We start from the raw sequence: 15,059 nt of genomic DNA, 5'->3' as shown, positions 1-15,059 counted from the left end.
GAAGAACCCCATGGATCTTTAGGCTGTTCATGTGTTACCATCCTCACCTGGACAGTGTCTCCAATTGAAGAAAACGCCATCCGGAGGCAGGGTGTTGGGATGAATCAGGCCGATCTGAAAGATAAAAGGGACAGAAACACTGGTACCTCAGTAGCATGTTTAACTTAAGCAAGAGAGAGCGAGAGAGAGAGAGAGAGAGAGAGAGAGAGAGAGAGAGAGAGAGTCAAGGAGTGACAAAAAAGGATTAGTAAATATTCTCATTGTTACCTAAAAGTTAAAGAAACTAGTGAACTTTTCTTGGGTGGCCACATCAACCTCAGTTATGGAGATGCACATCCCTAAATTGTATCCAATGGTAGCCCCTCCCACTTTGCACTGATTGCACAGATTAAGAATAAATGGTGTCTGTTTTCGTGTGTTTTTCCACAGCGTGATGCTGAGAGAGCGGCGCCATGCTGGAAGTCAGCAACGTCCTCGCAGTGCCAGCGTTGTGCCAGGACACAGAGAGGTGGCATAAACACCGGGGCGCTGCTCGATCCACTCTTACCTCATGCAGCCAGCTGTGATGCCCTCTGCCAGACAGAAGAGGGAGGGCTGGGGGCGATGGGGGGAATGGGGGGGCAAACAGGGGTCAGCCCCACTCTGTTCACTCGCAGGAGAGGAGGCCTTATCGAGCAGAGGGACATCATTAAAGCTCATCAGGCTCACAAGATACAGAGCACACCACAGGCACGACGCAAAGAATGGGAGTGAGTGCACTCACACACACACACACACACACACACACACACACACACACACACACACACACACACTCACACACGCACCTCATTAAGATTGTCAACCCTACAGTGAACTTCCTGGGAGGCAGCAACTTCAAAAATAGAGTCTTCTTTAGAACCAGGACCTGTGTGTGTGTGTGTGTGTGTGTGTGTGTGTGTGTGTGTGTGTGTGTTTTCCCATAGGAATAATGATTCATTAGTATATCAGAAAGGAACTGTTTATGATACAAGCACATCGTAAAATTAGCATGTGGCTAATTTCACTCACCACATTAGCTTTACCCGCTAGCTTTCACATTTTTTTATGTGATTATTGTATACTTGCATGGTTAGCTTTTGTGATTTATTGTGTTAGCTTCTATTTATCTATTTATCACCGATAAATACATATATTTTTAAACCTTCTTCTATTTTCACTAGGTTCCTTGGTTCTTAGAGTTTTTTTGTTATCAGGTTTCCAGATGTTGTCTTGTTTTTACTCACTCCACAGAGTACATTCCAGGTGTTTTTGTATTCATTTATGTTTGTTGGTTTTTACTGTTGTGTTGTTATTTTTCCCCTTAGATTTTGTGTTCTCCTTTTTCAGATATTTGTTTTGAGAGTTTTCTTGTTGTCTGATTTTGCTGCATAGTTTCCAGATGTTTTCAGATTTATTTTTTCCCTTGGTTGACAAATATTCATTGTTTGTGAGATCCAAATATTCTTTACTTACTTTAAGCGTTCACATAGGATTATTTTTAGATTCAGAACAGAACCTCGGAGTTAATCTCAGGAGGTGGGACGGAGTGAGTGTTTGGCCCGAGGCCCGGAGGAGAACTTGGTTCCGCTGCAAGAGGCTTTTAAACAAATGAGCTGATTTGAAAGCACAGCATGTAATTGATGTGACTGTGCAGGCAAATATTAATGCAACACACACACACACACACACACACACACACACACACACACACACACACACACACACACACACACACAGTTTGATTTTGTAGTTTTTTCCACTGATGCTCCAAATTGAATGTAGCAAATATTATAGCTAGCACTCACACAGGGTCCTACTGTCCCTTGTGCTTAAAAGATCTATCCAGATGTTTTGTTCATAATATTTCAGGTTTTAGATATTTACAATTTTCCCATTTTTATTAGCACTTACTATTTTTCTAGTTCCAGAAGTTCCTAGTTTCCTTTATTTACAGATGTTTTTAGTTCTGTATCTGTGTCTTTACTTCCTTTATTTCCAGATGTTTATTCTAGTTTCCATATGTTAAAAAAATTATTTGTTCCCTAATTTGATTATTTCGAATTTGCAGAAGTTTTGAGTTTCTTTCTTTCTTTCTTTCTTTCTTTCTTTCTTTCTTTCTTTCTTTCTTTCTTTCTTTCTTACTTCCACTAGTTTTCATATTTTCAGCTTCTTCCTGTTTTTATATATTACTAAATTATGTTTTCTATTTATGAGTACTCCTGTTTTCCAGATGTTTCTAGTTTGTTTCTTTTCCAGTTTTCAGATCTTCCATTATTTTATAATCTTATTTCCAGATGCTTTCTTATTTCCAAATTTTTTTTAAATTTACCTTTTCCTTCCTAATATTCATTTTCTTATATTTCCGATGTTCCAGATTAAATTTCTCCCATATATCCAGCTGTTTCTGCTATAGTTCTTCTATATTTTCTTAGATTATTCATTTTGTTCAAAGTGGTTTGTCTTCATATTTCTTCTGTGGTTCTTTGATGTTAGTTTGCATAATGTGAAACATTTTCCATACATTCTAGAAAATGTTTTTAATTGCAGATGTTTCTATATATATATATATATATATATATATATATATATATATATATATATATATATATATATATATATATATATATATATATATTTTGCCTAATTTCAAAATTTTTCTTTTCCCATGTTCCCAAATTGTGTAAGCTTTTCTAGTTTTGTTTTTCCATCTTATTTTTATATCACAGTTTACAGATGTTGGTTTCCACAGTTTCTTACTTTACTTAGTATATATGTTTCCAGAAATTCTAAGTGTCCCAAATTTGATTTTTTTTTGTTCCTCAATTTCTGTATGTTTTTTTCTTTGTATGTTTGCTTTCTTCTTTAATTTATTCTTTAGAGTCCAGGTATTTTTAGTTTCCTTTTGGTTGAAGGTCCCTTACTCTGAGTTTCTATGACAACAAGACAAACAGGAAGTAGAATATATATAATATTGTAGACTGAATGAGTTTATTGTTACAGCTGTTTCATCTCTGTCTGACAGTGGGAAAATAAGTGAAGCAGGAACTCTGACTCAAAATGAAGCTATTTAAGAGTAGAAATTTGTAATGCGGTGTGTGTGTGTGTGTGTGTGTGTGTGTGTGTGTGTGTGTGTGAGAAAGTGAAAGAGAGAGAATAACAGCTATTTTGTCTCACTTTATTACTGTGATAGATCTACACTGCTACCCAGGGGGTGAATGAATGCATCACCTCTACACACACATGCACGCACTCACGCACGCATGCACACACACGCACACACACACACACACACACACACACACACACACACACACACACACACGCACACACCCTTTATGTCAAAATTTGACCCTCGTTCATTTATTTCACCTGGATAAAAACTCACATTTACTTCACCCTTCAATGATCATACATCTCACATCTGTGTCATGATCTCATTAAGAGTAGACTTGTAGCACAGAGTGTTGATGTATTTCCACATGTCTGAGGTTTTCATTATGGCTCAGATTAACCAGTGTTAATATGATGCTGAAGGAGGAACGGAGGCGCTAACAAGGGTCCGGTCTCATCCTTCTCGTTCTCCTCAGCCTTGTTATCCTTTAAAGTGCTCCAGGTCACCGGAGTTACCATGGCAACCACATGCCTGATTGCCTCCAAAATTGCAGTGATGAAAAATTGTTGAAAGCAGTTGACTGGGATCAGAGCAGCTTCATTTCTCACTCATCTTTATTTATTAAACTTCTTAATTAAAAGAGCAGACGTGAGGCTTCAGGTCAGTTTCTGGTGCAAACACATGATGAGACCCGACGCTCTCAGAAACGATTTTTGGATTTAGAACTCAGTAAAATAAAAATGGGTTTGACAAACAAAAAAATTGCTTTTAGTTTTTTTTGTTACTTGGATTCCAGATGTTTGTTGAGTTTCAAGTTTTTTTTATAGCTCTTGCATTTTGTTCTCTATTTTAAATTATTTCATAGATGTTTCTATATGCTTTGCTCCATAGTTTTCAGTTAATTTCTCTAGTGTCCAGACGTGTCTACATTCCTTATATTGTGTTCTTTTGATCAGATTAGATTAGTTTAGATTAGATTAGATTAAATTTTATTGTCAGTTCTAACCCCTTCTAACCCTAACCGTGGATCTAACTAGAAGTGCATTAATAGCATTGCAAAATATTTACATATGTACAGGTTGGTAAGGCTATGATAGATGATAGATATAATTAAATAATGACAAATTAAATATATAATGTGAAACACGGAAAGAGGGTTTTATTCGATGAACATTTTTCCCAGGTGTTCCCAGATTCTGATTTTTTCAAGATGTGGAAAGTCTTTTTGAAAAAGTAGAGCTTATTATACCAGTAGAAATAAATCTGGAATAAAAAGTTTAACAAGGATGTATGAGCTTGATTTCAGGGGTGCACAAACTTTGGGAAATATCATGTAGTTTATGATAAGATGTTGCTCAGTCACTCATCTAGATGTCTTATAAAAAAACAATGAAATGCTGATTGAAATATTTATTGCGGAAAGTAAAACAAACGATAAAAGATCATTATATGGACAAAAGTATTAGGACACCTGACTTTTTCAGCCATATGTGTTTCTTCCCCAAACTGTTACCACAAAACTGGAGGTAGAATGATAAACGTGATTTCTAGATGCCCGCGAACTTTTGTCTATATAGTGTAAATAAATATAGATATAATTAGGTATAATTGTCATAAGTTGTTTAATATTTGCAGAGCCTGGTGTTTCCAGACCAAGGTTTAAATGAGTTCCAATCTTTGGAGAATAAAAAACAAACTTCCATGGATCTGGTGTTTATCTAGTGAGATGATCAGTGAGGAGAAACTTCAAGAGGTTTGTAAATCAGCACAGATGATCAGGGATGCATGATAATATGAAATCCCTTTAAAAGGGCAGAAAACAATCAAATTATGATTTTTAATGATGTATTATTTAGTAATTATACAAAAACATGGAGTCTGTTTAAAGATATTCCAAATCATCTCCCTGCCATGTTGGGATGAGCTGTGAGAATCTCCTGGGATGTTATTATTATTACTTCATCTAAGTTTCTGGGAAGAATTAATCACTAAGCTCAGTCCCATGGCTCTGATACATGTTAGGACATGTTCTCCATTAATGTGTGCCCTAGAGATGAAAAAATATCTATAATATCTTCTCCCTGTTTTGATGAGAACTGAAATGTGGAGTACAGAATGTTCTTTCATAATGTTTGGCTTGAGGAACATGCTGTGCATTGTATTTTTAGTCAAATTCTTCCTTCATTTTCACAAAAATAGGATGAAATTTAAAGCATCTAAACAATGCTGTAGGATCCTCAGGTTTCTCAAAGGTTGTTTTAGAAGGTTTTTGGTTCATCGTTAGCACCTTAAACTTGTTCTACATGAAACTTCTGCTATAAAATAGCCAGTTAGTGGACTTTTTTTTATTTTTATTAAATAACAGACTGTAAACATCTCCAACTTTTATATTCTGTTTATTTTCTCTATTATGAAATGTCCAATTGTGAATTTTGCCTTCTAGCCCACAAATCCAATTTCATATACAGTACAATAAAACCCATATTTAATTTGGTAGCAAACGTTGAACAAAAACGAAATTACTTCTCATCAGGAGGTCTAATGAGTTCATCTCAGTTCTTCTAATGAATGTGAACATCATCATTATAAATCACCTTAATATTTCATACATGAAGTTTGGCTAATTTAGAGCTGAGAAGAAGGAAGAGGAAGTGAAAGGTAAAAAGGGAGAATATGAAACAGGGAAGTGATCCCTCACAATCGTAATCATCATCATCATCATCTCCACCACTATCATCATCACCATCATCTTCACTACTACGATTATCACCACCACCATCAACACAACCTTCATCATCATCATCACCACCACATGATCTTCATTACCACTACAACCACCACCATCATCATCATCATTATCATCATCATCACTACCAACACCACCATCATTATCATTATCACATTCACAACTACAATCATTATCACCATCAACACAACCTTCATCATCATCACCACCACATGATCATCATTACGACCACCACCACAATCATCATCATGATCATCATCATCACTACCAACCTTCATTATAATGATCATATTCACCACTACAATCATCATCACTATTCTATTCTATTCTATTCTATTCTATTCTATTCTATTCTATTCTATTCTATTCATCAACACAACCTTCATCATCACCTCCACCACTATAACCTTTCTATCTTCATAATCATCACCACCACTATCATCATCATCTCTACCAGTATCATAATCATAATATCCACCACGTTATCATCACAACCTTCTTCATCATCATCAACATCTTCAACGTCATCACCATCATCTTCATCATCTCCACCACTATAATTTTTTTTAAAATATCCAACATCATCACAACCTTCATCATCATCTCCACCAGATGTATCATCATCATAAGCATCATCATCAGCATTACAGTTGTGTGTTCTCAGATATGTAATAATTATAGAACAACAAGGTTCTAAATCTAAACCTAAAACTTTTACCAAAAGTGTATTTCTTGATTCCTCTGTTTACATTTACACACATTTCTGGTCCGTGATATTTACAGACCAATTCAGCGTCTGTGTTTTTCACCTTCCTGTCTGTCCCATCCTGCCTGTCTTTTAGCCAATCAGAGCACACCCTGTTTACAAAGACCTTGTGTTAACAAAGCATGATGGGTAATGGTTTGTGTACTATGTAGTTTATGTTTGTGAATAATTGATGTTGATATGGCAAAAGGTGAGGCGTTGATCATAAACACACACACACACACACATACATGGATCCTAAATGTCTGAGTGCACATATTATAAACCCACACACAGATATGATGTGAATGCACAATGCTTTATCCGTTGCTGTTGTTAGCATTAGTTGACACGCCATGCAGCTGTTCCACCTCAGTGCTCCTCTCCAGGCTCGAAAGAGAGAAAGATAACATTGATAAACACCAATCCAACATCTGCTGCTTAATGAAAAGTTATGCCATTAATGTAGCTGAAAGAGGAATAGAAGACATTTCTGTTTAACTCATAATTTCTTTCGATGGTTTTCCTGCTGTCAGTCTGAGAGAGTTGACTTTACAATACAGCACAATGAAGTGACAGCGTCCTACTGAAACATGTGTCTACTTTATGCAACTTTTCATCTTAATGAAACGTTTACTACTGGTTTTGGTGACGCCCACTTTCATATCTATCTATCTATCTATCTATCTATCTATCTATCTATCTATCTATCTATCTATCTATCTATCTATCTATCTATCTGTCTGTCTGTCTGTCTGTCTGTCTGTCTGTCTGTCTGTCTGTCTGTCTGTCTGTCTGTCTGTCTGTCTGTCTGTCTGTTAATGCTTGAATAAATTTGTAACACTCTATCTATCTATCTATCTATCTATCTATCTATCTATCTATCTATCTATCTATCTATCTATCTATCTATCTATCTATCTGTCTGTCTGTCTGTCTGTCTGTCTGTCTGCCTGCCTGTCTGTCTGTCTGCTGAAGCTTGCCGAACTTTTTTTTTAAGGCTGAAGCTTTTTTAATCCCTGAAGAAAAGTGAGACATTTAACATTGCAAATGCTTTGGTAGATTAATTTAATCAATTGTGTACAAGTGTCTGCTGTTTCCTACATTATCAGTTGTTTATGTTCATGTTGGTCAAAATATATTATACTGGTTTCACCTGACGTCTTAACCTCAAAATATCTCAGCATCAGTTCACTGCATAAGTTGTTGAATTCAAAATGGTTGAACCAGTTGTCATCATCTGTCATCTGAAATTAAACTTTTGTTTTTTATTTGACTTTAATTGATGAATTGTGCAGCTGAATCTTTAATGTCACTAATGAAGGAGAGTGTATGGCATCAGATCAACCAATAATCAATTGGTTCTCTAAAACAGGTCAAAGGTGAATCTTGTGAACCTTCTTTTGGCAACAGAGCAAAATACAGAATTACAATTTCTAAAAATGGATGAACAACCAGGAAACGAACAAACACTATTACAGTACAGTCAAAGTGTGAATCCTGTCCTGTGAATCCTCTTGCAATCAATATAAATCAAATACGCAATCAAATGAATAAAATTGTACTGTTCAAATTCATATCTGCCAAACAGAAGAAATTCAGCCTTGTGCATTTTCAGTCACTGTGATTCAAAGCATAGTTTATATCAGGAAATACTGAAACTGAGCACAGTCATACTGACAACTTGACAACAAATGTTATATAATGAATAAATAAACAATTAAAAAGGGACTTTTCATTTTGATGGGAATGAAATGTTCATTGACACAAATACTTAATTTTGAAAGATGAACTCAGGATTTTGAGAAAAGTACAGACTTTTGCAAAGATCCAGTGCGTTGTGTTGTTTGTACAAATTGTTTTGAGAATGCACTCACTGGTTTGTATATATTTCAGTAAAGTTTGTAAATAGCAAATATTAAGAATTAATTGAGAAACGCTCCAAAGGAACTGAGAAAAACTGTAAGGGCTCAGGGTTTGTTGATATGCAGATGTGGAACATGTGAGGAACACTGAGGAACACTGAGGAACACTAAGGAACACTGAGGAACACTGAGAAACAAAAATCCACCTAATCAACTTTTTATATTAAACACGAAGTGAAGTTTCATGTCCCAAACACCACCGAGTTACTGTGTCAGGGTGACACACCCACACCCATACATACACACACACACACACACACACACACACACACACACACACACACAATGCATAATAGTAGTTTTGAAATGTGATTGTCTTTGAAGTCCTTAATGCTTGAATAAATTTGTAACACTCTATCTATCTATCTATCTATCTATCTATCTATCTATCTATCTATCTATCTATCTATCTATCTATCTATCTAGCTGTCTGTCTGTCTGTCTGTCTGTCTGTCTGTCTGTCTGTCTGTCTGTCTGTCTGTCCTTGCAGGTCTCTATCTGTCTCTCTTTCCACCTGTCTGCTTTCTTTCTTTCTTTCTTTCTTTCTTTCTTTCTTTCTTTCTTTCTTTCTTTCTTTCTTTCTTTCTTTCTCTCTCTCTCAGTTTTTCTCTGTTTCTCTCTCTGTCTTGTTCTCTGTCTGTCTTTCTCCCTTACCCTTTGTTTTTTGTTTTTTCAGCCTTTGTCTCTCTTTCTCTCTTCTTTTCTTTCTTCTATTTTTCCCTTTTTTTAGTATCTCTTTCCCTCTGTTTCCCAACCTTTTTCTTTTCTAAAGTAACATTTTGGTGTAGAATGAAATTATTTTTATTTTCTACAATACGTCTAACCATAAAATTGCAGTGTGTGTGTGTGTGTGTGTGTGTGTGTGTGTGTGTGTGTGTGTGTGTGTGAGTGAGGGAAATGCCAGAGTCCCAGTGCTGTATAATATGTGAACTCCCTTTCGCGCCTTTAATTATTAAAGCTGTTGATTTATTGACACCGCGGGCGAACGCTACAACCATAACTCTCATTTTGAGCAAAGAGTTTCAATTTTGAGCCTGTCAGAGCACACGGTGCTAACGGCACAGGACAAGAGAGGACAGAAGGAGAAAGAACTGAGAAAGAACTGACAAAAAATCAGAGAGAACAGATGAAGAGAGGATAAAACATGACAGAAGTGGAAAGATTAGAAATGTACAACAAAGAGAGGAAAATACATGACAGAAGAAAGGATAAAGAAGAGTGAGAGAGAAGAAAAGAGAGAACAGAAGAAGATGAAGAGACCACAAAACAGGACAAAAGAAGAAGGATCAAACAGGACATAAGAAGAGACATAAGAAGAGACATACGATATGGTCTTAAAAATGACAGATGAAATGATAGAAGAAAAGAGGAAAGGACAGAAAAAGAGAGAGATGACAGAATAGCTGAAGATAGAACACAAAAGAAGAGGAAAGGTTAGAAATAGAAGAAAAAAGCATAAAACATAGCAGAAGGAAGGACAAAGAAAAGAGAGAACAGAAAAAAGGACAGGAAAAGAAATGATAGAATAGAAGAAAAGACAGAAGAAGAGAGGACAAAACAGAAGAAAGGACAGAAGAAGAGAGAGATAACAGAATGGAAGAAAGTACTGAAGAAGAGAGAGAACAGAACTGAAGGAAGGACAGAACAAGAGAAAAAAGGACGATCAAACAGGACATAAGAAAAGACATAAGACATGTCAAATGAAATGACAAAAGAAAAGAGGACAGAGGAGAGGACATACCAGGAATGGGGAGACAGAAAAACAGAGGGTAAAAGGAGAGATGACAAAACTGGACAGAATAAAGAAGCTAGAACAGAAGAGAGGAGAAGAAAAGTGCAAACATAACAAAAGGACAAAAAGAGATAGAACTGAACAGAAGATAGGGCAGAAGAAGACAGAACAGATGATGAGAGAACAGGAGGAAAACAACAGATTAGAAGAAAGGACATGAGAAGAGGGGACAGAAAAGGACAGAAGGAAAGAAGGAGGGCCAAACAGCACAGAAGAGACATGTTATAATAAATTACAGTTGAAATGAGAAGAATAGAGGAAGGATATGACAGGAAGGGGGGACAGGGGACAGAAGAAGAGATAGCAGGACAGAATAACGAGTGGTAGAAGTAAAAGGTTAATGAGCAGGTTGCCAGATTGGACTGTTTCTCATCAAATACCATTAGTTTGTTTTATATCACATACATGGAATAAAATGGTGTCGGTTCCCACAGTTGGAAATGGAATTGGTAGTGCAGCATCTGAGGTACAAAGCAGGTCCTGCTGCAATAGTGTAAACACTTAAGGGTGGGAGGGGATTATGAAGTGAATAGTGTGTGTATCAGAAATGTGTACGAACCACCATGACAATCATTATTTGAAAAAGGCAGAGAAAAAGAAAGTGTGTGTAGTGAATGACTGTGTCGCCCCCTAGTGAAGCAGTGGGTCAAGTAAACTAGCCTTTTATTGTCATTCCACCCATATACCGTACAGTACACAGTAAAACGAAAGAAAAATTTAACAACACAAAGTCTCTTAATCATAATTTTTCCCAATCAAAAGATCAATAATAATAATAATAATAATAATAATAATAATAATAATGTTTATTAGTCGTGTGAACAGTGGTTATGAGTAGTTGGATGTTGGAAACATTAGTGGTGAGTGATTGGTTGTTGGGAACAGTGTTGATAAATTGCAATGTGTTTGTGTTTGCGTGTTTGTGTATTGGGAATAAGTTTGTAATGAGAATGTACCGTTCAGATGAATAGAGATAAATGAGTGGAGGTAAAGAGGAGCTGATGATAAACACATCTGTTCCTGCCACTGCTTTTCCAAACACTGTGCCACTAATAAAGATAAGAGATTCATTTAAATAACATTTTTCCAGATTTTACCTCTAGATGGCGCCACATCCTGCATCTCTCTTTCTCTCTCTCTCTCTCTCTCTCTCTCTCTCTCTCTCTCTCTCTCTCCCCTTTCTTTTTGGATTAAGTATAAGGATTATAACTAAATATAATAATAATTAACAATAATATTAAAGAGTATTTACTAGATTATTTATGAGTATATAAATATTAATAACAGCTACTGCTTTTTGCAGACGTCTTTATTCAGAGCGACTTGATCTAATTTTATACAAATGAGCAACTGAGGGTTTAGGGCCTTTCTCAGGGGCCCAACAGTTGATCAGTTGAACAGGAATGATCTTACAAGCTTCGGATCAGAAAGGCCACATCTTAATTATGTAGCTACCACTTCCCAACAACAACAATTTGAATATAATGCAGTAATTCGATTTTCTCAGAATGACACATTTAAATAGTTACTTTCATTAACACCTTTTTGCTTAAAATTTTTTACTTTACTATAAATATTTTTAGTTTAAAATAAATCCTAAAAAAAAAAAGTTCTTCAAATACTCATGGATATTTACAACACTACAAATATATACTCATTAATACTAACAAAGTAAACACTCATGAATATGAATAACTATGTAAACAACTCATAAATATTATCACTAAATAAATATTTATGAATATGAAAAAAGAGTAAATGAATATAAATACCTCTTAAATAACATTTATGAATACTCATTAATATCGTTATCTCCATAAATAAACACCTGTGAATATGAACACATCTGTAATTCAATAATCATGAATATTATAAACTCCCTCAACAAATACATGTGAATAATAATAACATAAATATGAACAATGTAAAAAAAAAAATAACAATGACTATTAATAACTTTGTAAATATATTATTGTAAACATTAACAACTTTGTGAGTAAATATACATAAATATTAATAGCTCCATAAATAAATACTTATGAATATAAATAACTTTGTAAATAAATACTCATAAATATGAATATTAATGAGCTAGCTGCAGCTCTCCTCTCTGAGCCCTGAACATTTTTATTGTAATAGTTTTAATTAATTGATTTCTTTTGGAGCTCGGTAATGAGTAACGCCATGGTCCTGTGGGGATCACTGTGAGACGGAGTTATCGCTATGGCGATGAGGATGCGGGAGGACCAGCCTGTTGCTAGGAGACGGAGCTGGTTTAATGATGCAGCGGTCTCGTGGATATGCTTTATTTAGACCTGGAGTCAGGAGATGTGTCTTAACGTGACGGTTTTACATTTATCTTTTGTTCTAAAGTGATGGTGTGTGTGTGTGTGTGTGTATGTGAGAGAGAGAAAGAGATGCTCGACTCCACTTTATTGAAGTTTGGCGAGATTTTGGAGGTTTGGAAACACTTTCTCTGTGTAGTTACACCAAACTATGATTTCACTCTGAAACACATTGCACAACCGTGTGTGTGTGTGTGTGTGTGTGTGTGTGTGTGTGTGTGTGTGTGTGTGTGTGTGATTTTGCATGTTGAGGCAGAGATTTGTTATGTAACACCTGAAGGAGGAAGAGTTTTATTTGTATTGTTAAGATTTTTACGCTATTATTACATAACCAAGACTCAAGTATGCTTGTGTGTGTGTGTGTGTGTGTGTGTGTGTGTGTGTGTGTGTGTGTGTGTGTGTGTGTGTGTGTGTGTCTCTTGTTGTTTTCTGTCTTTCAATGTTTTCTTCCCCTTTCTATTTTTCTTTTTAACATGATTGCTTGTTTGTTTGTTTGTTTGTTTGTTTGTTTGTTTGATTGTTTCTTTCTTTCTTTCTTTCTTTCTTTCTTTCTTTCTTTCTTTCTTTCTTTCTTTCATCACTTTTGTTCACATTTGGTCACTTTCTTTGGTTCCAAATGTTGATGGAAGCAGTTGATGTCATGACTGACAAGTAAACTCTTTTTCAAACACAGTAGGTTTTAGGGGCAGAGGGGAAGATGTGGAGCTTTGTGTTGATGTTCAGGATTTAAGGGGTGGAGTTTTGTGTTGATGGACACAAATTAGGAGGCGGAAGTCAAGTAGTAAATAATATCAAATAGATCACCTGAGTTTCTTGACAAATTTTTGCATAACATCTCCTTCATCTTCTTCTTCCCACTCCTCCTCCTCCTCCTCCTCCTCTTTTTCCTCTTGCTCGTCTTCCTCCTTCTCTTTGCTTCAGTCTCTTCTTCCACATCATCGTCTTCTTCTTCACTCTCACTGTCATGTAAAATAAAGTTAGGTGTGTAGGACGCAGCTTTTTCACTTCGAGGAATCATGAGTCACAGATTTCTACATATTTATAATCCGATTTCACGAGCAAAAGAGCCCAATTTTTTATTTTTGTTTTAACAATTTAAAGTCTTAAACTGTTCATTTAGAGACTCGTCCCAATTCTAAAGGATTTATTGAACCGATTTATTTGCTAAGAGTCACATTTCTGTCTTGGTGTAATTATTCAGATCCGCACTCTGGCCTCAAGTGGAGGTTATTTACAGTCAGGAGGTTCTGAATTTTCAGAAATTCTGAAGTTATATGAGAGTTACACATGAGGGGGTGTGGTTTGTCTGAAACAGGGATGTGTTTAAGCTTGATTCTGATCTCTGATGTAGTTTTCAGACTTATGACATGTGATTAGAAGAAAAAGAAAAAGGATTTTTCAGATTTTTGGGTTTCTATAAAAGGAGAAGACGATTGATGTGCACTGCGGAGAGAGAGAGAGAGAGAGAGAGAGAGAGAGAGAGAGAGAGAGAGAGAGAGAGAGAAGGAGGGAGAAAGTGCAGTGTAAAGACGAGCAACAAAGGAGAAATACAGGGCTGTGCTGTCACCATGGAGACCATCGTTATGATGACAAGAACCGTATGTCTTTTTCTCTGTGTGTGTGTGTGTGTGTGTGTGTGTGTGTGTGTGTGTGTGTGTGTGTGTGTGTCTCCAGCCTTAATTAGCTTTAATTGACCTCAGACTACAGGGAACAGAACCAGGTGTAAGTCCTAACATTAAACACACTATATTAACTATATAGTGCATTTCTGCACCATCATCATCAGTAGTGTTCATTTAAACACCATCAACATCAGTCAACTGTGGGCATGTCTAAAACCACACTTCCTCTGAGATTTACCTCGCTTAGTCATGATCATCAGTCCACTGTGGACATGTCCCAAACCACACTTCCTATTCATTATATACTTCACAGTCATGATTATCAATGCACTGTGGGCTTGTCCCTAATAGCACCTGATATATAATTCAATCTCAAATGTATTTTATGACATAATTAATATTTAATTGGTAGCAATTTTTTCAAATAAGGGAGATGTGCAGACCTGCAGTAACTACAGGGGAATAAAGTTGATCAGTTACACCACAAAGTTATAAGAAAGAGTAGTGGAGGCCAGGCTGAGAGAAGAGGTGACCATCTTTGAGCAATAGTATGGTTTTATGTCCAGGAAGAGCACCACAGACACATTATTTGCTTTGAGAATGTTGATGGAGAAGAATAGAGAAGGTCAGAAGGAGTTGCATTGTCTGTTTATGGATTTAGAGAAAGCTTACGACAGAGTGGAGAGAGGAGTTGTGGTATTGTATGAGGAAGTCAGGTGTGTCAGAGAAGTATTTGAGGGTGGTGCCGGAC

General features: G+C 36.1%; 1 protein-coding gene across 1 annotated transcript in view; it reads left to right on the top strand.

The window, feature by feature from the left end:
* The first annotated feature begins 612 nt into the window (after positions 1 to 612).
* The window catches only part of LOC124399672 (voltage-dependent R-type calcium channel subunit alpha-1E), an 84,441-nt gene continuing 69,994 nt past the window's right edge, over positions 613 to 15,059 (top strand). The window contains 1 exon segment of the mRNA XM_046870774.1: positions 613 to 749. Within this exon segment, the coding sequence (XP_046726730.1) occupies positions 613 to 749 (137 nt within the window).

Source organism: Silurus meridionalis, chromosome 17 (assembly GCF_014805685.1).
Source record: "Silurus meridionalis isolate SWU-2019-XX chromosome 17, ASM1480568v1, whole genome shotgun sequence".
Lineage (NCBI taxonomy): Eukaryota > Metazoa > Chordata > Actinopteri > Siluriformes > Siluridae > Silurus > Silurus meridionalis.
The sequence above is the reverse complement of the archived record's forward strand: the minus strand, read 5'-3'. Positions and strand labels throughout refer to the sequence as shown.